General features: G+C 39.3%; 1 protein-coding gene across 1 annotated transcript in view; it reads right to left on the bottom strand.

The window, feature by feature from the left end:
• Positions 1-25,798, bottom strand: part of TXK (TXK tyrosine kinase) — a 70,534-nt gene that overhangs the window by 8,427 nt on the left and 36,309 nt on the right. Inside the window, exons 7-13 of the mRNA XM_032135381.2 lie at positions 22,443-22,522; positions 21,380-21,507; positions 16,968-17,042; positions 13,683-13,854; positions 6,975-7,191; positions 3,460-3,524; positions 1,043-1,161 (exon numbers count right to left, since the gene is read on the bottom strand). Coding sequence (XP_031991272.1) covers positions 1,043-1,161; positions 3,460-3,524; positions 6,975-7,191; positions 13,683-13,854; positions 16,968-17,042; positions 21,380-21,507; positions 22,443-22,522 — 856 coding nt within the window. The remainder of the gene's footprint in view (positions 1-1,042; positions 1,162-3,459; positions 3,525-6,974; positions 7,192-13,682; positions 13,855-16,967; positions 17,043-21,379; positions 21,508-22,442; positions 22,523-25,798) is intronic.

Below are 25,798 nucleotides of genomic sequence, written 5' to 3'. Positions count from 1 at the left end.
CCCCCCCACCCCACAACAGTACCCGGAATGTGATGTTCCCCTTCCTGTGTCCATGAGTTCTCATTGTTCAATTCCCATGAACAGACACTTCTCAAAAGAAGACATTTATGCAGCCAGAAAACACATGAAGAAATGCTCATCATCACTGGCCATCAGAGAAATGCAAATCAAAACCACAGTGAGATACCATCTCACACCAGTTAGAATGGCCATCATTAAAAAATCAGGAAACAACAGGTGCTGGAGAGGATGTGGAGAAATAGGAACACTTTTACACTGTTGGTGGGACTGTAAACTAGTTCAACCATTGTGGAAGTCAGTGTGGCGATTCCTCAGGGATCTAGAACTAGAAATACCATTTGACCCAGCCATCCCATTACTGGGTATATACCCAAAGGACTATAAATCATGCTGCTATAAAGACACATGCACACGTATGTTTATTGCAGCACTATTCACAATAGCAAAGAGTTGGAACCAACCAAAATGTCCAACAACGATAGACTGGATTAAGAAAATGTGGCACATATACACCATGGAATACTATGCAGCCATAAAAAATGATGAGTTCGTGTCCTTTGTAGGGACATGGATGAAACTGGATGCCACCATTTTTAAAACTCAGGTTTAAGTTCAGGTTAACAACTGAATAACTGGAAAATAGTCAAGCTGCTTCACAGTTTAGACAATGAAGTTTATTAATTACACTCTAAACAATGTCGTAAGATCATTTTTCCTTCAAGCCTCTGCGGAGGGGAAAACTTATCTGAGTTTGTTTTCTAGATCAGTAGACTCTTTGTTACGGTTTTACAGTGAGTGCCCATGGAGGAAGGGAAAGATCCAAAAGGCAGACTTATGTAAGAAGGCATGTGACACCAGTTGCCAAAGACAGTCGGGATGTGGTTAGAACACATAGAAGGAAGCACAATTACAAGAAGACTTTAAAAAAAATGCTACTTCAATTAGGAAATCAAAGTTAAAAATAACATATTGCCCATTTTATTAAATCAAGCTCCAGCAAATGAACATCAGACGCACTCACCAAATGACCAGACATCAGATTTACTGCTGTACTTATTGAAAAGAAAAACTTCAGGAGGGGACCACTTGACTGGGAACTTGGCTCCAAAAGAACTGACATACTCATCATCCAAAACGTACCTAAGGTTATCAGATTCAAAGCACATTGTGTTAATTACCTCCAAGCTCTATTTACTTCAGATCCCTTTAGTTAACTCTAAGTTGCTAAAAGACAAATTATTTTACCCCAGAAAGGTTGTGGACGCCTTCTTGTTAGTAGAGTGTGAAAGTGTCCCTGATAATGTTTCCTCCCCAAACCAAGTCTCAATTGTGTTTGTTTTATGTGGACCTCTGAAAATGACAATGCTGCTTCAGTTCCAAACGTGGCTCACTGTTTATGTTAATTATGGTAAATTCTTAACTCTACAAAGAAGCATGCTAAAAGCTCTAACAACCAAGATTATAAAAAGGAAATAAAAGACCACTCTTCCCAGGGGTGGAGAAAACAAAGACCACTCTTCTTAAAATGGAAATGAATGATTCAAAGTTGGATGCCGAATTTTCATTCATGTGCATGTTTTTTTGTGGGGCATAGAGAAGGGGGGAAAGTAAAAGTATATGAACATAATGCTTCCGATATGACAAATCTCCAATGCATTAGAATGGCCCTATATGGAAAGAAATCAAGAATAACTACCATCTCCTTAAAAAAATAACAAGTTGAACCCTCTCTCTTTTTTGAGAATTGTACACAGGGATGTCCAAATGTGAGAAACTGCGGAGAAGAGACAAAAATAAACTTGTGCTTGTTACCCCTTAAGTATACAATATAGTGTTTTCACAGCGTTTATTAATGCTGCCCCTACACTCTCACTTTTTTTTATATACACTACCTCCCTCCACCTATCAGAGCTTTATTGAGTCACAGGTAATTCTACTTAGGTAAAGAATGAATAACAGAAAACAGAGAAAAGCCATTGTCTATAGATTTTGAATTTTTCAAGTCTAGGCTCTTCAGAGAAGAAAGATTGAGTTATTAACAAAATATCTTGGAAAATGGGCCATGAACAGGAGTGAGATCTCACTACTACCACCCCTATTACCACCACTATCTAGAAAAAGATCCCTTGAGCTAGAGGAATGGGGAAAATAGAAGGGAAAGAAAAGGGGGGTACTTTTCTTTAGTAGATCAGTGGGTTAGGGTCCTGTATCTTGTACCCTAAAGGGCTGCCCAAGTCCTTTAGGAAAGAAGCTCCTACTCCCACATTAGGTTGGTGGGATTTAAAAGTGACAAAGAACCGGTGCTCTTTTCCCCAGGTAGAGCCCTCGGAAAGGCAGAAAGATGCCAATGAACAAATGGCTGTGGATGTTCCTAGGTAAATGAGATCTGAGATCACACCATGGAGTTTTGTAATCATAAAGAATGCCAGCCAGGTGAGACTGCTCACACCTGTAATCACAGCACTTTGGGAGGCCGAGGTGGGTGGATATGTGATGTCAGGAGTTCAAGACCAGCCTGGCCAACATGGTGAAAACCCATCTCTACCAAAAATAAACAATTAGCTGGGCGTGCTGGCATGTGCCTGTAGTTCCAGCTACTCGGGGGGCTGAGGCAGGAGGATAGCTTGAGCCTGGGAGGTCGAGGCTGCAGTGAGCCAAGAGAGCACCACTGCACTCCAACCTGAGTGACAGAGCAAGACTCTGTCAAAAAAAAAAAAAAAAAATGCCAGTTCTGAAGGAATCTTGCAGAAAAAATTCAGTATGGGTTAGCAGCTACCTGTTTGAATGGCCAGCCAAAGACAAGACCAGAGGATGGTGGCTGCAATGATGCCATGCACACGGATAACAAAATGACCAGAAAGTCACCTCCCTACCAGTACTATAGCCCCACGAGACACGAGAACTTGGACTTTGAAGCTTAGGGAAGCTGGAGAGAAACCCCAAATTCCCTGGGATTATATTTCTAGCACCACCCCAAGAAAGGATGCTCAAAAGTTAAATAATATTGAGTTGTAGAAAAATATGGTTAAATTTTTCACACTCGAATTGTAGACTTAAAGTCAACTACTATACTTAATAATAGAAATGTTTGGTGAGGACATAGAAAAATGAGAGCTGAGCAAACCAATTTATTTCTTTTTCTTCCACAAACATATGTATATCAGAAATGCTTTTTTCTTCATGTTTCTCAGTGGACCAAGAAATTCCTTTTTTAATTTTAAGATGTACCATAGTTTTGTTAAAAGATGAGAAGAATAGCCCACAGTAAACATTTATCTCACAGCTAAAATTGGTATATGTCCCAAAATTCAAAGTGGGTCAGTAGGCCATACGACCAGGCCTACAACCTAGGAAGATAAAAACACAGTCTGCAGCACCTTCAGTTTATCAGTAAACAAACAAACAAACAAAATACATATATATATACATAGCATGTACCTTGTCATTCCAAAGTCCGAAATTTTTACTATGCATGTTGAACTGACCAAACAATTCCTTGCCGCCTATGGAAAGAAGAAAATAATCCAAGTTTGAATACAAGCTTTTATTTCAAGAGGTTTTCATCTCCTCTTCCTTAGGTTATTTGGACCCCACACTACCTCTCTGTGTGGACAGCCAAGTCATTTTTATGGTAATATCCATCAATGGTATAGATTCAATAGTTTGCCTTCACTTTTTTTTTGAGACAGGATCTGGCTTTGTCACCCAAGCTGGAGTGCAATGGCACCATGTTGGCTCACTGCAACCTTCCCCTCCTGGGGTCAAACCATCCTCCCACCTTAGCCTTTTAAGTAGCTGGTACTACAGGCACACACCACCACACCCAGCTAATTTTCCTGTTTTTAGTAGAGATGGGGTTTCACCATGCTGCCCACGCTGGTCTTGAACTCCTGGCCTCAAATGATCCACCCACCTTGGCTTCCCAAAGTGCTGGGATTACAGGTGTGAGCCACCATGCCCAGCCTGCCCTCAGGATTAATTCAATCTGAAAGATGATACAACTATGAATCTTGGCACAAAAATAGTGTATATTTTTAACATCTTTATAGAAAAGCCCAAAATACATAACAGATAAGGCATAGTCATTTTATATCTTTGGGATCTCTAATATGTAATAAAATTAAGAAAATATATTTTAAAACATATCTCACTAAAGATAACTGTTTACAGTGATAATTTCATATTTCTTAAAATTATCACAATGAACTGAATATAATGCTATGTAGAAACAATATATCTGATGCCAAAGCAATTCATTTTCAGCAACTTAATCAAGAAAACCATTGATCTGATTATTTAGCCTCATGTAGGTAAACTAGATAAACTATTTGGCAGAATTTTCCTCTTTTCAGCTAATTTGTCGTTCAATTAGTCAAGCAACAAAAGCAAGAAACTTGAAATAATAAATCATAAGGAACCAGTTTAGAAGATGCCAGCAAGTCCTAGCAATGACCAAACCACAAGAAAAGTTCTTGACAGGTAAAAGACTCATTGTTGACGGACATATTTCAAGTAGCATATAGGGAGATAAAATAGAACCCAAAGGAAAATGAGCAAACAAGGAAAAAAACAGGAGTAGGAGGGCCTGCAAGAAGCCATTTGGAGCAAATAAAATGACCAGAACTGTCACCCAATTGTTATCCGGAAAGACAAACCTGCAGACTAGGAAAGTGAGCCAGGTGGAGTTTATACCGTATTCATCCACTCAAAGATTTGCTCATTTCTGCTAGGTGCTGGATACCGGGGAATGTGCCTTTAGGGATTTTTTTTTTTTTTAATGATCTATCTCTGTAATAGCAATAGTTAGCATTGCTGAGCTCCTCCACATGCTAGACACTGTTTATTAATTCATGTAATTCTCCCAACAAACCCATATGAGGAAGGTGCTATAATTAATACCACTTTACTGGTTAACTAGCTTGCCCAAGGTCTCACAGCTAATAAAAAACAGAGACAATATTTCAACCCAGCTAGCCTGGCTCTAGAGCAGTCATTCTCAACCTCAACTTCACGTGGGGCTCATCAGGGGAATTTTCAAAAAATATTGATGCCTGGGTTTCAGCCACAGAGATTCTGATTTAATTGGTCTGGCGTATGGCCTGGCTATTGCGATTTTTCTAAAAGCTTCCAAGTAATTGTAATGCACACCAAAGTTTGAAGTTTGAGAATGATTGTTTGTGACCGGTGTTCTTAATCACTGCGTGGCATCTCAGATATCTAGGCCTTGATCTCAAAGACTCTAAGTCTCCTAAGATAGACTCTAGTATTTGTATAAATGATGTAAATAATTAACTATTGGGTGAAGCAGTAAATAGCAAATGCCCTGAGTGTTCCAAGCCATGGGTAGGATAAGCATACTTCCCAAGGTGTGCTGGGGCCAATGTAACTATGCTCCCTTTTTCTACCCAAAATACTCCTGCCTGAACAGTGAGTAATATGATCACTTTGATCATGTGTGATGGAAGCACAGAATTACTTCCAAGGGGCGATATCAGGGATTTCTCATAGACTTCTCCAGTTCTCACTTGAGTTAATTTTTAGATTTAGAAATGAGACATGGAAGAACATAAGGACATCAAGGGAATAGTGTGAATATCACGAATAAATGTGGAATGGACAGAAAGTGTGACTCAAGGGGAGGTAGCAGTGCAGGGAAGCAGTGCTGTTAGCATATGGTTTGGGGCAAGACAATCATTTATTTAAATAGGAATGTTCTGAGCATTACAGAAAAAAATAATTTAGCATTCCTAGTCTCTTCAATAATGCCAGTAGTGCTCTTGCAATCCTGTTAGGGCCAAACTACCTCCACATCAGGAGCAGTTATGCCCCTAGGTGACATTCTTTAGATAAAGTGGAGACTAAAACTGGAACTTGTTCTTCACTGTTGTATCTCCAGTGCTTAGCAGAATGCTTGGCATATACTAGGCACTCGATACATGTTTGATTACGGATTGAAAGAGAGAAAGGTGGAAGGAAAGAAAGAAGAAGGAAGAGAAGGAAGAAGGGAGAGCGGAAAGGAAAAGAAATCAGTTTTAGTCACATGATAGTTTAGGTGGTTAATTAGTTCAAGGCATATTTAGAGTAAAGCCTTACTTGGCTATGAAATCATCTTTGCAAAATTATGACTGAGAACCTAACTGACTCCATCTTGCTTCTAAGCTCCAAGCTGTCCATGTTCATTCCTGGGCATAGGCTAAACTAACTTTGGGAGGAATTTATAGTTTATAGTTTAAAACGAAGATGATAACAGCCCTTTCCCAAAACAAACCTCCCTCTTGCCTGGGTACTAGACTTCTTTTGTAGGACTAACAAATTAGCCACAAGATTAGAAATTATGGTTTAGGAGTCAGACAGCTGGAGGCTACAAGATTCTGACTCTCCTTAAACTGCTCCTAAGATCAGTGCTTGAGATATTTTGCAGACCCTGCACTTGATGGATCAGCTAGCACCACCCAGATCGATTAACTGGCTCACCCAGTCTTCTGCCCCCCACCCAGGAACTGACTCAGCATGAGGACAGCTTCAACTTCCAATGGTTTCATCTCCTACCCAACCAATCAGCTCTACTGGCTCACTGGCTTCCCCCTACCCACCGAGTTGTCCTTAAAAACTCTGATCCCCATATGCTCGGGGAGACTGATTTGAGTAATAATAAAACTCCAGTCTCCTGCACAGACGGTTCTGTGTGAATTACTCTTTCTCTACTGCAATTCCTCTGTCCTGATAAATCGGCTCTGTCTAGGCAGCAGGCAAGGTGAACCCATCGGGCCTTTACAGCTACAGCATCAATGAGCAATTAAAAACAAAGTTACATTTTACAACAAATTGCATGAATAGGTAAATGTTTAAAAAGTAAATCAAGGACACATTGTTCAAAGTATTGAAAGTAATTGTCACATCCTTCTGAATACAGGTATGATACATAAAAAAAAGTAAATTTGCACCATACTTACCAAATCCCTATGAATATAGCCATTCCTCTCCAGATATTCCATTCCTTCACATATATCCTGGCATACACTCAGTAGCATTGCCTTCCTAAGCTTTCCTTTATTCTCCCTGAGATAGTTAAGCAGGCAGCCATTTTCCATGAACTCTGTCACAATGTAAAGGGGCTTCCGCTGTATACAGACCCCATAAAGTTGCACTAGCTTTGAATGAGATAATTTCCTGGTGAAGAAAAACATACACCAGTGAGCAGAATTGTGTTTGCATTTTAAAATGTTTGAACACAACTGGTAATATTTACCATCTATTTATCACTCTCATTATCAAGATAAGATAAAAATCAACCCAAACACAGAGAAAGTAGTGCAGTTTCCTTGCCACTTAATGCACTGAGAATGTGGGGTCAAGAGTTTAAGTGGTAATTCCAAAGGCAGAGTGGAGACAGAATATTACATGCACTATATTCTACACGTAAGCATTTTATTTTTCTCCTCTTCATTCTATAATCCTTTTGTTTCTACATCACTGTTTATCCTTGCTAGGTCAAGCAAATTTCCTTTCCTGTTCCTTGAATTCCAACTTTCCTACCTGCAGCTGTCCAGATGAAAAATTCTGGACAGACAAGAGGGAGGAAAGAGTGACTAAAAAAGAAAACAGGCCGGGCGCGGTGGCTCACACCTGTAATCCCAGCTCTCAGGGAGGCAAGAGGCGGGAGGATAGCTTGAGCCCAGGAGTTCGAGACCTGCCTGGGCAATATAGCAAGACCCCGTTCTTCAGAAAAAGAAAAAAAAAAGACAAAAAAGAAAACAAAAATTAAATTCTAAAGCATGAAGTTCTTTAAAAGGAAATTTGTAGATAAAGTTGGAAACTAAAAAACATTTACCAACATGAAAACTTGCAGTGTATTTCGTAATCACACACACACACACACACACACACACACACACAAGCCTTGAATGTTGCCTATTAAAACATACCCAGAACTTTTTAGTTATTTAGACTTCAAAAGTTTATTGGTTTTGTGTGCGTGTGTGTGGAATATTATATTCAATCTCTAAAAGCCTTTTATGCCAACTAGTCATCATGGAAAATAATATTCAAATTAATGCTTATAATTTTACAAGATGTACCTTGTGTCAAATGTACCTTGAAAAATTATTGCTTCTTTTCATTCATAAAGGTAAAATAAAATCAGTGACTTGGGAAGACTGCGTACCTTAACACAATGTATATGAACGATTTTTGACTCGTTACCATAAAATCAGCTTGTGAAAACACTCCAGTTAATGAGGAAGAGAGGCATTCAGAGAACTTAACATTATCTTAATTTGGAGATATATATATATATTATATATATTTTGTCTGATTTACTTTTTGAATTCATAAAATGTACTATCAGTTAAGGGATACAGTTTACATGTATATAGAGTAAGTGCAGAAAAGCAAGTCTTGAGATGAAATATTAATTTGCCACAGGAAATCCACCAAGTTGATACCCACATGGAAGCATTTGAGAATTGAAACGTTACTGCATTTCCTTATCAAGATCACTGGTAAAAATCTAACAGAAATCAGGCAAACCTTTATCAGAAATCAGGCAAAAACAAACACTCGCATGTGATTCAGTCTAACAAATATGACAAATATTTCTCACAAGCATAGAAAGATGCAAATGGAAAATCTACATTCTTGTTTGTTATACCTCTAGGTCTTCTTAATACACATTATTTCTCAGTTTAGAGAAGTATGTGGGATTCATCATAGGGCAAACACACATTTAAATTTATTTAAATTTGTTATTTAAATATTTTCAGACCCTTTGCAGGCTTCTCCAGTTCTCCTTTTCTAATTATTCTCTTTCCCTAAGTAATCGCATTAAGTTTCAGGCTTTTAAATATCATCATATCTTTTTGATCACTCTCAAGTTAATACCCTCTGACCTTTTTCCTGAACCCCAGACTCATATATTTACCTCAACACTTGATCACACCTAATAAATAACAGGCTTCTCAAATCCAACATGTCCAAAGCAGAATTCTTGATTTTTCCCCCTAAACCTATTTGGTCTTCCCCCGTCTTTGTAAATGATGCCACCCTTGCCTAATATAATAATGTACACCAAAACCCTAGCGTCATCTTCATTCCTCTGGTTTCTTCCAACTACCTGCCACATTCAATTTATCAGCAAGTCTTGATGACTTTATCTCAAAAATGTATCCTGAAACAATTCTCCTCTTTCCATCTCTTGCCCTCTGACATATATTAGTTTTCCAAGAGTGTATTGATAATTATGTTCATTAAGATCACGGTTTTTGTGCCCAGATAGTTCACAGTTTTGATTTCAATTAGAAGCTCTAACGATGTTTTGTTGTGGGACTACAGGCAAATTACATAATGTAAACCAAAAATAAAATTCTAAGCCCCTAACCATCTGAATGGACTCCTCTTCTTAGCCAAGGGCATTCCAAAGTTAACCTGTAAAACTAGTTCAGGCCACGATGGGAAGAGGGAGTTGGACATGCCTCATAACCATTAACATCAACACAGACAGTGAGACTGATAGAACAGACTCTTTAAGTCTACTAAGAAATATTTACAATCTATTTTCCCTGAAATCTCCTACCTGGAAGTTTCATCTGTATAATAAACACAGACCATCTGTGTTGGTCTCCACAACTCTTTATAGTAACCCAGATGTTCCTTTCCATTGACTCCAGTTCTTTGGATAATAACTCGACCAACTGTCAATCAGAAAATCTTTGAATCTGCCTATGACTTGGAAGCCCCCACCGATATGGACAGGAGACAGGGAAATACTGGGTAGAAGATGGCAATTTCCCCAGGAAAGTCCTCACCCTCAAGCCTAGATACCTATGGCCCTAAGTGAGAACAGCCATTCCTGTTTTTGTGCCCCAAAAGTTGCTTTTTGGCCCACCACGCCCCCTATCCTGTACCCATATAAATCGCAAACTCCAGGTCCAGAAGCAGACGAGGAGATGAATAGACAAACCGCAGAATGGTATAGCAGAGAAGGGGAGAAGAGAAGGAACGTCAGGAGGAGTTCGGCTGGACCAGTCAGAGAATCAGCTGTTGGATGGCCAAACTCCAGGGGAAGATCATCTTCCCACCCCATCATCCCCCGTCCAGCTTCCCATCCATCCTGCTGAGAGCCACCTCCAACACTCAATAAAACCCCACATGCTTCCTTCAAGTCTGTGTGTGACCTGTTCTTCCAGGACACTGGACAAGAGCTTGAGATACAGAAAACTGTCACACTGGCCCCCTGCCCTTGCAAAAAGGCAGAGGGTTCATTGAGCTGGTTAACCCTTAAGCCATCTGCAGATCACAAGGCTAAAAGAGCACACTACAACACAGACCCACTTGGGCTTTGGGAGTTGCAGACACCCACCCCTAGATGCTGCCGTTGGGCTAGAGCCCAAAAGCACTCACCCTGATTCCTGCACCTGCCCATCTGCATGCTCCCCATCCTGTAAAAGGTCATGTTGGCTGAACAGAGAGCCACACCTCTGTTGCATGTCCTGCAAGTGGGGGCCAGAAAACTCTCCTGTTTCACCACTCCCTGTTGTCCTGCCTTTCCAGACCAAACCAATGTACATCTTACATGGATGGATTGATGTCTTATGTCTTCCTAAAATGTGTGAAGCCATTTTTACATTTCATAGGCCGATCACCTTGGGCACATATTATCAGGACCTCCTGAGGCTGTCATGGGCATGTCCTTAACCTTGGCCAAGTAAACTCTTAAATTAATTGAGACTTGTCTCAGATACATTTTGGTTTACAATAAGCCTTCTAAATGTTCTCTTTCTTATCTATAAAGTTGGGATCTTAATAGAAGCTACCTCTTGGAGTTGTGGTGAGGATTCATTAACTCATTCAATAATCCATAAATGTTTTTTAAGCACCAACTACATGCTATTCATCCTTTTAACACTCACCAGGTTTAACAGGAGAAATAAATAAAAGGTTATATTATTAGAGAGCTTGCATGCTAGTGGGAGAGAAATAAAACAACTGCACATGAAGCTTCAGAGTATGACAAGTACTTTGATGGAACTAACACAAAGCGATACAACAGAAAGCATTTGGCAGTGGGTATGCCAGCTTAAACAGAGTAGTCAGAGGAGACCTCCTGAGAGAGGTAATATTTAAACCACACACGGAAATGAGCGAATGTGTGCAAAGCTGTATATACTTGGTACATAGTATGTCAATGCATGTCAACTATTTTAAAAATAAATATATTTGCAATAGGATGTTAGAATGGAAGATTTTCTGCCTCACTTTTTTAGAAATCAGGGATTTGTGTGTGTGTGTGTGTGTGTGTGTGTGTGTGTGTGTGTGTATGATAGGGTCTCACTCTGTCACTCAGGCTGGAGTGCAGTGGTGCCATCATGGCTCACTCTAGCCTCAGCTTGCTGAGCTCAATTGATCCTCCCACCTCAGCCTCCTGAGTAGCTGGGACTACAAGTGCTGACTACCATGCCTGGCTAGTTTTTTTATTTTTTTGTAGAGACAGGGTTTCGCCATGTTACCTAGGTTGGTTTCAAACTCCTAGGCTCAAGTGATCCTCCCATGTTGGCCTCCCAAAATAAATCAGGGGAAATATTGTCCTCAAAGACCCTGACCTCAAATGCCCAATCAGGCTTGTACCTTTCAAGAATTCTCTCATTATGACATTAAACATCTTCAATTCTTTCTTGTTTGATAGATATTCAAATATGTTTTTAACTCTCCCTGAATCACTTGTCTCTCAAATATGTTTTTAACTCTCCCTGAATCACTTGTCTCCCATTCATTCTTTTTTTATGCCTATTTAATCCAACACAGGAATACAATTTTTGTCCTTTAGGTATAGAAAAACCATGGTAGGATGCAGATAGCTACAGGAAGCAAAGGCAGATAGAGATAGGGGCCTGGGGCACCTAAGGACACAAAAACATCATTGGGAAGCTGGTGTCACTGGGAAATTGTGTTTGTAATAACTTCCCTTGGAATTCATTCTATTGTAAGTCAATGGAAAGGATATTTTGACAGGACCCTTGGGGTATGGGTTGAGAGCCCCAAGGGATATACTTGCTCTGCCTTCGAAAGAGAATGGGTCCAGTTAATCGAGAATGGGTCCAGTTAATCACCTCTGATTATTGTTTGCTTGTTTTTTGTTTGTTTGTTTGTTTTTCTAGTTGGAGTCTGCAAGTGTGGGTCAGAACTAAATTTCTCTGGAAAACAGAGCAGAATCTAAATAATGCCATCTGGAGTTTTTCTTGGTCGCAGCATTGTTTTTCCTCTAAATAAATGTGGAACAAATATTTAAAGAATGTTAATTTGAACTATGGTCAAATTATTGGCCTGTCCTGGTCCCGCTCAGGTTATTACAGTTAATGAGCCACAGAAATGGGTTCAACTGAGTCGAAATGCTGTCCCAGGAAATCACAGAAGAGTTGTGTCCAACGGTCTACAAAGAGCCACTTCTTTTAAAGCTCTGGACCCTTATGTCCTCTGAAAGCAAATACTTTTTTATCCTTAAAAAACCACTAACTCTTTTTGGCCACTGGAGGATGCCCTTTCAAAAGATGACTAGTATATCACTACTAAGACATAACCATTATTTTTGCTTCTGGGAAAAGGAAAAAAAAAAAAAAAAGAGTACTTGTAAAGCACCTATTATTGAGCTGAAAAGAACACACTTGCTTGTCACTGATACCGACGGAAGGCAGGGAAATACTAGGTAGAAGAGGGCAGTTCCCCAGCAAAATCCCCACCTTCAAGCCTGGAAACCTGCAGCCCTAAATGGGAACAGACATTTTTATTTTTGTGCCCAGATGCTGCCCTTGCCAAGACTGCTCTAGCCTGCCACACCGCTGTACTGTGCCCATATAAACCCCAAGCTCCATTGGCAGGTGACAGAGCAGGGCAGCAGAGAAGAAGAGAAGAGGAGGAGTGTCTAAACATTGAGAGGAGTTCTGCTGGGGGTGGTCAGAGATGAGATTGGCTGCAGGACGGTCAAACTCCCAGGGAAGATCACCTTCCCACTCCATCCCCTTTCCAGCTCCCCATCCATCCCACTGAGAGCCACCTCCATCACTCAGTAAAATCTCTGCATTCACCACCCTTCAAGTCCGTGTGACCTGATTCTTCCTGGATGCCATACAAGGACCCAGGTATCAAGAGGGCAGGATGCAAAAGGCTGTCACCCTGACTTCCCACTGAGGTGGTTAACACTTAGCCATCTGCAGATGGAAAAGCTAAAAGAGCATTGTAACACCTCTAGACACTGTCGTGGGGCCGGAGCCCAAAAGCACTCACCCTGGCTCACCTGCATGCTTCTCTTCCCATAAGGGATTTGAGCACACAGCGGCTGAGTAAGTGAGCCACCCTCTTCACAAGGGGTTCTGCAAAGGTGTCAAGGGAATTCTCCTGTCTCATCACTTACATAAATTCTCTTATTTAATTCACACATTGATCCAGTGAGGTAGGTACTTTCATTCCATTTTATAGATGAGGACATTGAGGCTTGGAAAGGTGAAATAATTCACCCAGGTCACACAGAGGTCAAATAATGTGCCTGGGTTACACAATGAGCTTCAGCAAAGCTGTGACACGAATCCAGGTGTGGCTGCCTCCAAAGCTCATGTTGTTTCCACGACACCAGGGCATGGTATGATATTTATCAGAGTGTTGTTTATACGTACATCATCACTTTGGCCTCTTCGATGAAATCCTCTTCAGACATGGAGCCTTCATTGATGGCCTTAATAGCTACCTGGATATGTGACCGCCATTCACCTAAATGGACCACTCCAAACTGACCGCTTCCAATCTCCTTTATAAAAGCCAACTCGGATGGATCTATCTCCCACTTTTCTGAAAAAGCAAAACATCCATGTTACAAGTAGAAAGAAAGAATGTTAAAATATTAGGGCTGGAAAATGTTTAGGAAGTATCTATTATTTGACAGAGCGGTTAAAAAATGTATAAAGTGGAGACGATATGAAGCCATTTTAATACTCTCACTGTGGCTTAAACGTAATTCAAGAACTCAAGTTTCAAAACACAAACTTTATTTATTTGGTGATGTTTGTATAACCAATTAAGGATAGCAAAACGCACTCTCTGCTCCCAAAGAGAACAGCGAACACATTTCGGTGCCTTTCTAAACTAAACCTACCAAAACTAGACCTGGGACCCAAAATATTTATGTTCCCAGTCTGTTTTTTTTTTTTTTCCTGGTGAGTAAATTTGTAAGGCAAATAAAACTGTGATTTCAGTTCTTCCTGTTGGTCTTCTCACTCCATCCCTAAAGGGCTTTTCTCCGTTGGTACTTTTTCTTCTTAGGGAAAAGTCCAATGAAATCATCTAACAAACAAATTCAGTGTTAGAAATCTAACCCACATATATCTAAGAGTATATCTGAAGTGAAATTTTTACTGTATATTTCTCATTTTATGGAAGCAAATCAGGAAAAAATAAACTGTTTTTAAAAGAACCCTCTTGAGAACTGTGCCAAACTTAATGGTTTAGTGTCTCCTTTTACTACAGCAATACCACCATCTGCTGGAACTTTTGAATAATGCATTTAAAAGAATTGTAAAATCTGACAGTCCCTGCTACCAGCTGTGCAAAGTATTCCCCCTCCCTATAGAAGGTATGTTTTATTATTATTATTATTATTATTATTATTTTGGAGACAAAAGTCTCACTCTGTCACCCAGGCTGGAGTGCAGTGGCGCGATCTCAGCTGACTACAAGCTATACCTCTTAGGTTCAAGTGATTTTCCTGCCTCAGCCTCCCAAGTAGCTGGGATTACAGGCACGCCACCACGCCTTGATAAATTTTTGTATTTTTAGTAGAGACAAGGTCTCACCATGTTGCCTAGCCTGGTCTCAAACTCCTGAGCTCAGGCGATCTGCCCACCTCAGTCTCCCAAAGTGCTGGGATTATAGGCATAAGCCACCACACCCGGCCTCATAGGTATGTTTTAAGAGTAACATGGGAAGATATATTCATGGCCTTGGAATTGGCATGAATTTATTCGACAGAATATAACCACAAAGAAAAATATTGATCAATTATACTTCATAAAACTTCTGTTCATCAAAAATACCCCCATTAAGAAAGTAAAAAGTTAAGCTAAACTAAAAAAGTTTAGAAGATATTTCTAAAATATACAACCAACGTAGAATTCTTATTCTGAATATAAATAAATCAACTAAAGAAGACAACTTTTTTAAGGGTAAGAAATTTGAATGGAGTATTCTCTCATGAAGAGGATATCCAAATGGCCACTAAGCCAAATTGACCAAAATAATTAGTCATCAGGGAAATGTAAATTTAGACCATAATGAGATACTACTACACACCAGATTGGCTAACGTATAAAAAAAACCTAGAATAAAATATTGGCAAGGGCAAAGGTATGGAGCCACTAGAACTTATATATTGTTGATGGGAGTGTAATTTTGTAAAAGCTCTTTAGAAAACTGACTGTATCTACTAAATCTAAACATATGCATAGCCTGTGACCCAGCAGGTCTACACTTAAGCACATATCCAACATATGCTGGAATGTAAATGTGCACTTAACTTCATCAAACATCACACAGAAATGTTCTTAACAATATTATTTGTAAGAGCCAAAAATTGGTAACAACCCAAATGGCCATCTACAAGAAGCATGGCTAAATCAGTTGTGGTATGTCATGCCGTGTAGCACTGCACCACAGTGGAAATAAACCAACCCCACCCAGGACCACGGATGAAACTCACAGATGTAATGAGGAGGAGGAAGCCAGACACAAAAAAATGCAGTGTCCTTTTCTGTTTATATAATGTAATCAAACCAGGCAAAACAAATCAAGCTATAGACTTATGAGTTGTACACTATTCTATTTGTTTTTAAATGTTTTAAGTTTATTTTTAAGAAATTAAAAAGAATCATGTTAACTTAAGTAAATTGTTAATGGTAGAACTTTGTATTATATATACTATCTGTGGGCCAGAGGAATAATATGGGCACCAATAATAGCTAGAAATCTTGCTTCCATCCCTCTTAACTTAATGAGACCCTGAGTCCCAGTTACTTGTTTCCCAGTATAATTGTGTTATTGATTTTTTCAGTATATTCTGAATCTCACTATTGAGCGAAGTTTACAGGAATAAAATGTCACCAAATTAGAAAATAGGATTCCCTGACACTTATTTATTCTCACAGATTCACAAATACCACATTTGCTAGAAAGTGGTTCAAATTGAACTTTGTGCATGTTCTATTAGAAAAAAAAAAGATGAAGATGATACTTTCAGCAGCTCTTTTTAGTAGCTTCTCTTGGAGAGGAATCATTTCCCAGGCACCCTTGTAACCAAAGAACAACAACCGAAACATCCAAATAAAAAGAATTGTAATTTATCAAAAGGGTGAAGATTAAGGCTCCTAGAAATGTAACAGTGAAATCTGAGGTAAAACTGAAGCATTTCTCCCCAAAGTTTAAATTGTCCTTATGAGATGCACATATTTAAACATCTCAGAAGGGTGACGTAAACTTTGAGAAGAAATGTTTCTAGATAGACATTTCAGAAGTGCTGAGAGTTCAAAGAATCAATAGGGAACTTAGATTCTTTTTTTTTTCTTTTTTCTGAGACAGAGTCTCACTCTGCTGCCCAGGCTGGAGTACAGTGGCATGATCTCGGCTCACTGTAACCTCCGCCTCCTGGGTTCAAGTGATTCTCCTGCCTCAGCCTCCCAAGTAACTGGGATTACAGGCATCCGCCACCAAACCTGGCTAATTTTTTGTATTTTTAGTAGATACGGGGTATCACCATTTTGGCCAGGGTGGTCTTGAACCCCTGACCTAAGGTGAACCACCCACCTTGGCCTCCCAAAGTGCCAGGATTACAGGTGTGAGCCACCGCACCCAGCCAGAGTAGATTGTTTACTACTGGATTTGCTATTTTACTTCAGCATGTGTGTACACTTTACCGTAGCTAAACCCAGCTGTGGCTGGTAAACAACTGCCCATCAGCCCAACTGGATGTCGGAGACGAGTCATGAGACCTAAGGAGAGAGAGAAATCAATATTTCAAGCCTAGTTGCTAATATAGAAGAAAGAATGAAATATTCTAGACGATAGTACCATTCTTTAAATAAGTAGGCAAACAAAATTCATTCTACCAGTTAGCAGTTTTATTTCCCCATTTGAAAAACATTTTCCAAATATATATATATATATATGTACATATATATCTATATATACTCATTGTATGCAATTTAAAGAATCTAGGAAAGTATAAAGATGACCCCAAAAAAATCCCTCACAAAATCTTAGTATCCACAGATAGATTGTTATTATCTTGGTGAACATTTTTGCAAAAATCTCTATGTGCATAATTGAAAACACGAACACATCCAATATATTTTACAGAAATATAAATATTTTGTTAAAAGCTTTTTGCACTATGCACGTAATTGATATATGTCATTGACTATAAACAGAGCTTAAATTTATTTCCAAGATTTCACTATTATAAAATATGCCATATGCCCTTCAACATACATTTGTCTGTACTTCTGAAATTATCACCTTAAAAAATGTGATTTCCAGGTCAAAGGGTGTCCAGAAAGGATGTACTAATTTATTCAACCACCAACAGTGTTGAAGTGTGCCCATTTACTATACTCTTTGTTTTTTTGATTTTTTATAGCATGGTAGAGTAAATGAGATTTCATTTGATTGGGTTAACATATAGAATCCTATACATTAAATGTCTCTTGTTTTCCTTTCAGTGACCCACTTAGGCATATACCTTACATTTCAACTTAGTTTAATAATCATTTATTATTTATTTATTCAACTAATATTTATTAAAAGCCTGGTATGTGCTTTTAATAAAACAGTATCTAGATGTTGGGAGACAGTAGGGAACAAGACTGATGATTCGGTCTTGCGCTCATGAAGACTACATTCTAGTGAGAGGAAGAGAAAATAACAAGTGCATGCACACACAAGAAACAGAAGATGATGATTAGGTGCAAGGCAGACCAGATAACATAGTTACTTCAGAGTGGGCGCTCAGGCAAGGCCTTTCAGACAAGATGACAGCTATGCTGACATTAATTGACGAAGAGCCTTCCAGGTAGATGGAACAGCATTGTAAATGCTGGAAGACAGAGAGGAGCTTGACCAGTGTAAGAACAAAAAGAAGCGCATATTAAGTGCCTATTGTGTGCGAGGCACTCTTCTAGGTAGATTCCCAAAGATCCCAGCAGATTCCAAGATGAGTAAGATGAGGACTCTGCCCACAGGGAGCTCTAGCTCAGTGAGGGAAGACAGGCAGAGAGAGGCCATTCTAACGTGAAAGGAATAAGTATTGTGCTGGAGATGCACATAGGGTGCCTTGGGATGTAGAGAAAGAGCACTTAACACATTGTTGGACTCAAAGAAGTGTTCGGGAGGAAATGACTGAGATGAAACTAACACATGGAGTTAACCCATGGGGAGAAACTATGAAGGACTTTCTAAGCAGAGGTAACAGCATGAGATGAAACTTAGAAATGTGAAGCATGATGGTGGGTACTTGAGCAAAACTCAGGAGGTAGAGCCAGACAAATTACACTGGAAAGGTAAGCAGTATTCTGGGTATGATGGGCCTCATAAGCCACGCTAGGGAGCATTACATTTTCCTGCAGGTGAGAGGAAGCTATTAAAAAGTCCCAAGTAGGAGGGCACAGTCAGATTTACATTTCTTTTTCTTTTTCTTTTCTTTTCATTCTTTTTTTTTTTCTTTTGAGATGGAATTTCACTCTTGTTGCCCAGGCTGGAGTGCAACGGTGTGATCTTGGCTCACTGCAACCTCCGCCTCCCAGGTTCAAGTGATTCTCCTGCCTCAGCCTCTCGAGTAGGTGAGATTACAGGCATGTGCCACCATGACTGGCTAATTTTGTATTTTTAGTAGAGATGGGGTTTCACCATGTTGGCCAGGCTGGTCTTAAACTCTTGACCTCAGGTAATATACCCACCTTGGCCTCCCAAAGTGTTGGAATTACAGGCATGAGCCACTGCACCCAGCCAGATTTACATTTCTGATAGATCACTCTGGTACTAGCAGAATGGATTAAGGGGAAATCAACATTGGAGGCAAGGAGACCAGTTAAGAGCTACTGCAGTTGTCCAAATGAGCAATGATCAGGGCAGCACTAGAAGATAGGGAGAAGCAGGTATCTATAGGAGACACATTTAGGATATGAAATCAATTGCATTTGATAATTAATCAGAAGTGAGGTATTAAGAAGCATCTATTTAATTCCTATGCTTCCAACCCCTACAAGGGGCTGGATGATACTAGTATTACCTGAGAGAGAGAAAAGAAAGAGGACATTTGGAGGGAGAGTAATGGTGTAAGATGAAGCATCCTACTTCATCAGTGAAATTCAGGGCCTGCAGGATTGCAAGTGCCTTTGTCTACCAGACAGAAGATTATGCAAAGGGAGATGCCTAAGGTGAGAAGAGTAGTGATCAGGGATGGATTCTGGAGCAAAACCAATATTTAAGGGAAGAGTAGAAGTAGGGCACATTGGGAAGACCCATTAGGAACTATTGAGTTAGAGAAGGCCAAAAAGGGATGGTGTCAAACATCGAAGGAGCAACAAGTGACACTGCCAAATGTAGCAGAGAGGACCTGAACACATGAGAACTAGAAAGCCCCACTGTACTGTCAATATAGGGGCCACTGGTCAAATATGGAGTGTTGAAAGCAGAAGACAGATCATAGATGTTTAAAAAGTAAATGGAAAGTGAGAGAGTGGAGACAGTGGATGTGGACACATTTTTCCAGAAGTGTGACTTACAAGAGCAATGTGTAAAGGGAGAAAGAATTAGGGCAGCAGGAGGAGAGTTGTTTTTGTTTTTAGGATAAGAAAGTCTTAAGCATGTTTATAGGGTTAAGAGCTAAAGGGAGACAGTCAGAAGAATGGAAGAGATACAAGAGAGAAAGGAACAGTGGATGGCAGGTAAGGGCAAGAGCACAGGCATGCCCTCACTACTACTGGAGGGAATGAGGATGAGACGGCATGGGGACAGAAGAGGAGATGGAGATCGCTCATGCCTGGTGACTTCACTTTTCCTAGTCAGGTACACAGACAGCAGATTTGCCAATAGGGCAGTGGTTAATTTTGGTAAAGGAGTCTTGAGAATGGTAAAAGTTTGAACAGGGAACAGGAATGGATGCTTACCAGTGACTCTAAGAGCTAGTTCAGGTTAAAGCCCTCATCTAACCTCATTTAACCTTATCACCAAAACCACTCCTTCTTTTTTCTTTGGAGGAAGGAGAAAGAGGAATGTAAAGGAGAAAACTCAGAACTGACATCTTGGCTCTATCTCTAGCTACAACTAAGACCTTTACGGCCCCACCCAGATATTTTACCCTCAATCCTTAACCAAAATTCCGGTGACTGCCTGGAATATCCATGTGGATGCATCCCACAAGTGGATAAAAATGTCCTTTGATATATTCCATGTGGATGCATCCCACAAGTGGATAAAAATGTCCTTGATATATTCCTGATACTTAGAACCAGTGTAATGGAAAAGTGAGCTCTTTCCAAAAGGAATATTTGTCAACACTTTTCATGAGAGAAATCTGAAAAAGAAATGCAAGACAAGAAGTCAAAGTAATATGAAAAGTAACAGTGGATTCTGAATTCTGCAATGCTGAGATAAGAAGGTTCCCCATGGGCTCAGAGTGGTTCAGCACAGGTTGGGCAAGGGCTGAAGGCCAGAGAGGTGATCGTAATTGTGGTGGAACTTTCTGGGATCCTACCTCTTTCCACAGATGATAGGTTTGCACAAATAGCAATTATTGCAAACAATGGCTGGGGAGATGGGTTAAATATGCCTCTGGTATAGTTAGGCTAAATTGTAACTGTGAAAGGCTGTGTTCTCTGTGACTTTTTATATTCTCCAAACAAGAAAGAACAGAGAATCAGAGATATAAGGGTAATTTTCTATTACAATTGTCCAAAGTAGAGAGCAGATTTATGGGGGCAAAGGGAAAGAAGCATCATTATTTAGGGTATTTGAAATCTTATTACATTTAGCCCTGTGTAAATTTCCAGAACAAATGCATAATAATTGATGACTATTTGCTTCTCTGTCATTTATCATTTTTCTAACCTGGTAGAAATATAAGAAATTGACCTTCCTCTTGCCCCCAACCAACCAGAAAAATGAAGAGGCATCAATAAGAAAGATAATTGCTCAAAAGATAGGTTGTACTTCAAGCTCTTAAACTATTTCTACAGGGAGATTTGCTCCTGTTGCTTGCCTGATACCAAAGATGCATTGCCCATCAAGGGCATGGCTCCCTGACTCACCCAGTTTGAAGTTCCCCACTTACCGGCTGCATTGTGCTGGTGATACCAGATTAACTCAGGGATTGATTGAAAGACATGTCTTTCAGCCACATACCACTGTCCTGACTCATTCTTTTTTATCTGATAATGTTTTATGGCAGCCTCCATACTTCTACAATCAAGAAAATGTGAATTACTAGAAATGTGAAAGATCACTTTGGATCTAAGCCAACTCATTAAACAGCAGGACTCCAGTTCTAAAACTCATCCTAGCAACACTACACTGAGAAGTAGATTGGCTGAATTCAACAAGTGCCTCCCCATGCCAAGAAAATTCCTCAACTAAATTATTGGGGCCTTAGATTCAAACGTAACTTCAGCCAAAGTTGTCTGAGTGACAAGACTAGTGTTCAAAAAAGTAGATCTCATAATGAATACATATAAGTACCTATTGAATATCAAGTATTGGTTAATGAATGAACATATGCACTGTAAGCAATTGGAGATGTGAGACAAGAAGGGAGGAAAAACCAATGCCAGGTGCATTAGTTAGTAGGTTACTACTATGGGCAATTGGGGCTCAATACTTGTCGGAACCTAGGAGAGACTGGGGAACACACCTCACAATTGTCCCACTGAAGTGCAAAGAAGCTGAGATATTTATCCACCAACTCCCATTCTCTTTAACGTAGGGTTGCTCCTGGGATGTTACCTCTCAGGCACTTTCAGCCTAGCCATGGGGCCCACAAGTTCCCACAGCCAGAGAACATCCTCAGGCAGACAGACACAGGAAGCTTTCTGAGTGCGAGAGACTTTTGTGCAAGTGAATCCCAGAACAGACCAAGGGATATGAGGAAAGCCCCCAACAGTGTCTACTACAACTAATCTCCCCCTCTTTACTTTATGGTTGAGAAAAGGAAGACGGGAGAGGTTCAGAAACTTACGCAATGTCACACAGAGCATGCTAGGGATATATCATGGACTGGTTGGTTTTTCTGACTTCCAGGCCAACAATCTTTTCCCTAAGCTAAGCTCTCACTAACATTCTCTATGTGATGGAGACTGTCCCAGGGATTATTTCTATAGTAACCAAAATCGCATGCTTACCTTCTAGCTCCCACAAATACGGAAATTGTGTAGGATCCTAAATGTCTTGAATCTCTGACAATAAATGCACCTTCTTTAGACTGCAAAAAAAAAATCATTTATTGAATAAGTCTATTCCTTCTTAGAAAGACAAACCTACAACTCAGGGATGAAAATCAAAGCTATATTGACTTACCATAAATAAGCAACCTACTATATTATTAATATGAAGAATTAGATTGTCTTTACAAGTACACAAAATCTTATCTCCTTTATAGATTTAGAAGTCACACCTATAAAATAAATTGTAATTAGGACATGCATTTATAATGTATTTTAGAATATTGTTACTGATTTCTCTAAGAAAAATTCTCTATTTGACAACATTGTGCCCTACTGCTTATTTTTGTTATATTGATCAGAATAATAGATAAAAAGTCACTGTAGAATGGGAAAAACACTAAGACAGACTGACCGGATTGTACTTTGGAAGAAGAGCAACAAGGTGGCAGGGAGGAACACAGCTGGGCAAGCAGGGAGTGGGGAAGGACACCAGAGTTCATGGGAAGGAGAAAGAAAGAACAGATTTGGGAGAGTCTGAAAAGAAAAGCAAAAAGAACCGTATTAGTTGCAGTAGGGGTATAGGAAGATAAAAAGAAATGGTAAAGGGGAGAACATGATAATAAATCTGAAGTTATGTTATAAATTAGATTCCTATTAACATTCTTTGGGAGATGCCAATAAAGCTGTAAATTGCTTTCAAAGAATCTTGAATGTTGGATTGTTTTGATTCGTTTGTTTGATATTGTAAAATGATTTAGCTTTACTGAGTGTGCTTATGCTTATGAAGAGGGAAAATACATCTCAGAATCTTGTCAAACCCATAGAAGCTTACACTTATAAAGTGCTGGCATTATTTACATTGTGCTTGAGAATTGCAGAACCCAAATAGCATGGTCTGACCCTCAAGGCAAACGTATTACATTAAGTAGAGTCTTCTCCTTCTCATTCCAGATGTTCACCAAGATATAAGCCTTATTCCCTGGTCAAATTGTTTTAACCAAAGAATCTCTTACAGCCATTCGAAATAATAAAATCTAGCTTTTACTATATTCCTACAATGTACAAGGGTACTGTTACGTACCACAGAGGACACAAGATGTAAAAGACAAAGATGAAAAAATAAAGTTGAATGTATTGTGTATATGTATATAATACACACAAACAAGTACATGTAATATGCGTATAAAGTTCCATATGTAGTGATCGCTTTATAGAAACAAAGTAGAAAGGGTACAAGCAAGATTTCCTGACTACAAAGCAATAAAACCAGAAATTAATAACAAACTCAAAAGTAAAAAACTCCTATCACCTATAGATTTTTAAATTTTCTTTCTTTCCTTTTTTTTTTTTTTTTTTTTGAGATGGAGTCTCGCTTCGTCACCCAGGCTAGAGTGCAATGGCATGATCTCGGCTCACTGCAACCTCCACCTCCCAGGTTCAAGCTGTTCTCCTTTTCTCCTGCCTCAGCCTCCCCAGTAGCTGGAATTACAGGCACATGCCACCATGTCTGGCTAATTTTTGTATTTTTAGTAGAGACGAGGTTTCACCATGTTGGCCATGCTGGTCTGGAAATCCTGACCTCAAGTGATCCGCCCACCTCAGCCTCCCAAAATGCTGGGATTACAGGCGTGAGCCACCATGCCTGGCCTTTTAAATTCTCTTTCATATAGCTCAAGGAAATTCAAATAAAAGCGAAAAATATCTAGAAAGTAATAAGGAAACATCACATATTAGCACCTCTGCTATGCAGTTCAAGCAGTACTCAGAAAAATAAATTTATAGTCTTAATACTTATATCAACAAACAATAGCAATAAAAATAAGCATATTCAACTCAAGAAATTAGGATTAAAAACTACAAAATAAGCCCAAGTCAAGTAGAAGAAATAAATTAATAAAGACAAAATAGAAAATAATAAATTATTAAAGTAAGAATATAATATGACTAGTAAATTCAAAATCTGGTTGCTTAGGGAAAAATAATAGATAAACTGCTAATTAACCTAATCACTAAATAATGGTGAAAATCAATCAAAAATAATAAGTCACAAGGAGAAAATTATCAAGGATCCAGTAAAAATTAAGGAATTTACTTGATTCTATACAATAAATTTGGAAACTCGAATGAAATGGATAATAAAGTAGTAAGACATAAAATTTATCAAAATTGAATGCAGAAGAGTTAGGAATCTTAATGGACCTGTTGAGTAGAAAAATTGATCGGGTTTTTAAAAAGCTACCACTTTTTCTTTTTTTTTTTTTGAGTCGGAGTCCCACTCTGTCTCCCAGGCTGGAGTGCAGTGGCGCAATCTTGGCTCACTGCAAGCTCCGCCTCCCGGGTTCACGCCATTCTCCTGCCTCAGCCTCTCCGAGTAGCTGGGACTACAGGCGCCCGCCACCACGCCCGGCTAATTTTTTTGTATTTTTAGTAGAGATGGGGTTTCACCATGTTAGCCAGGATGGTCTCGATCTCCTGACCTCATGATCTGCCTGCCTCGGCCTCCCAAAGTGCTGAGATTACAGGCGTGAGCCACCGCGCCCGGCCAAAAGCTACCAACCACATTTAAACAGTACTATAGTCACACATTACAATGTACTGAACCTTAAAGAAAAAAATGGTATAGAGATGAAACTATGCCAGAGCACATGACATGAAAAGAAGAAAAACTTTTCAGTTTGTATGTAACAAATGAGTTTAATATCAATAATCAACAGCACAGCCAGAACTGTGCACAAAAGAGAAAACTACTGACCAGTCTTATCAATGTAAAAATTCTAAATAAAATGTTAAGAAACAAATCCCATGGCACAAAAGAATGATATACCATGACCAAGAAGAATTGCATGACGAATGTAAGAATAATTCAGTATTTGGGATTTTATTAATATAATTTATCATATTATTAGGATTGTGCAAAAGTAATTGTGGTTTTTTCCATTAATAGTAACTAAAAGTAATGGCAAAAACCGCAGTTACTTTTGCACCAACATATATAGCAGCTCTAAGGAGAAAAACCACATGAACATCCCTAGAGATGTTGAAAAGCCATTTGACAAATTTCAACTTCTAGTATCAATTTTTAAAAATTCTCAATAAAATAGGAATGTGTGTGTACTTCCTTAACACAATAGCACTTACTCACTTTAGTCTCAAATCCAGCATCGTGCTATATGTGGAAATCATTCCAAATAAAATCTGAAAAAGGGCCAGACGCAGTGGCTCATGCCTGTAATCCCAGCACTTTGGGAGACCGAGGCAGGCAGATCACTTGAGGCCAGGAGTTCGAGACCAACCTGGCCAACATAGCAAAACTC

This window comes from Hylobates moloch, unplaced genomic scaffold (assembly GCF_009828535.3).
Source record: "Hylobates moloch isolate HMO894 unplaced genomic scaffold, HMol_V3 SCAFFOLD_17, whole genome shotgun sequence".
Lineage (NCBI taxonomy): Eukaryota > Metazoa > Chordata > Mammalia > Primates > Hylobatidae > Hylobates > Hylobates moloch.
Note: the sequence above shows the minus strand (reverse complement) of the source record. Positions and strands in the feature narration are given on the sequence as shown.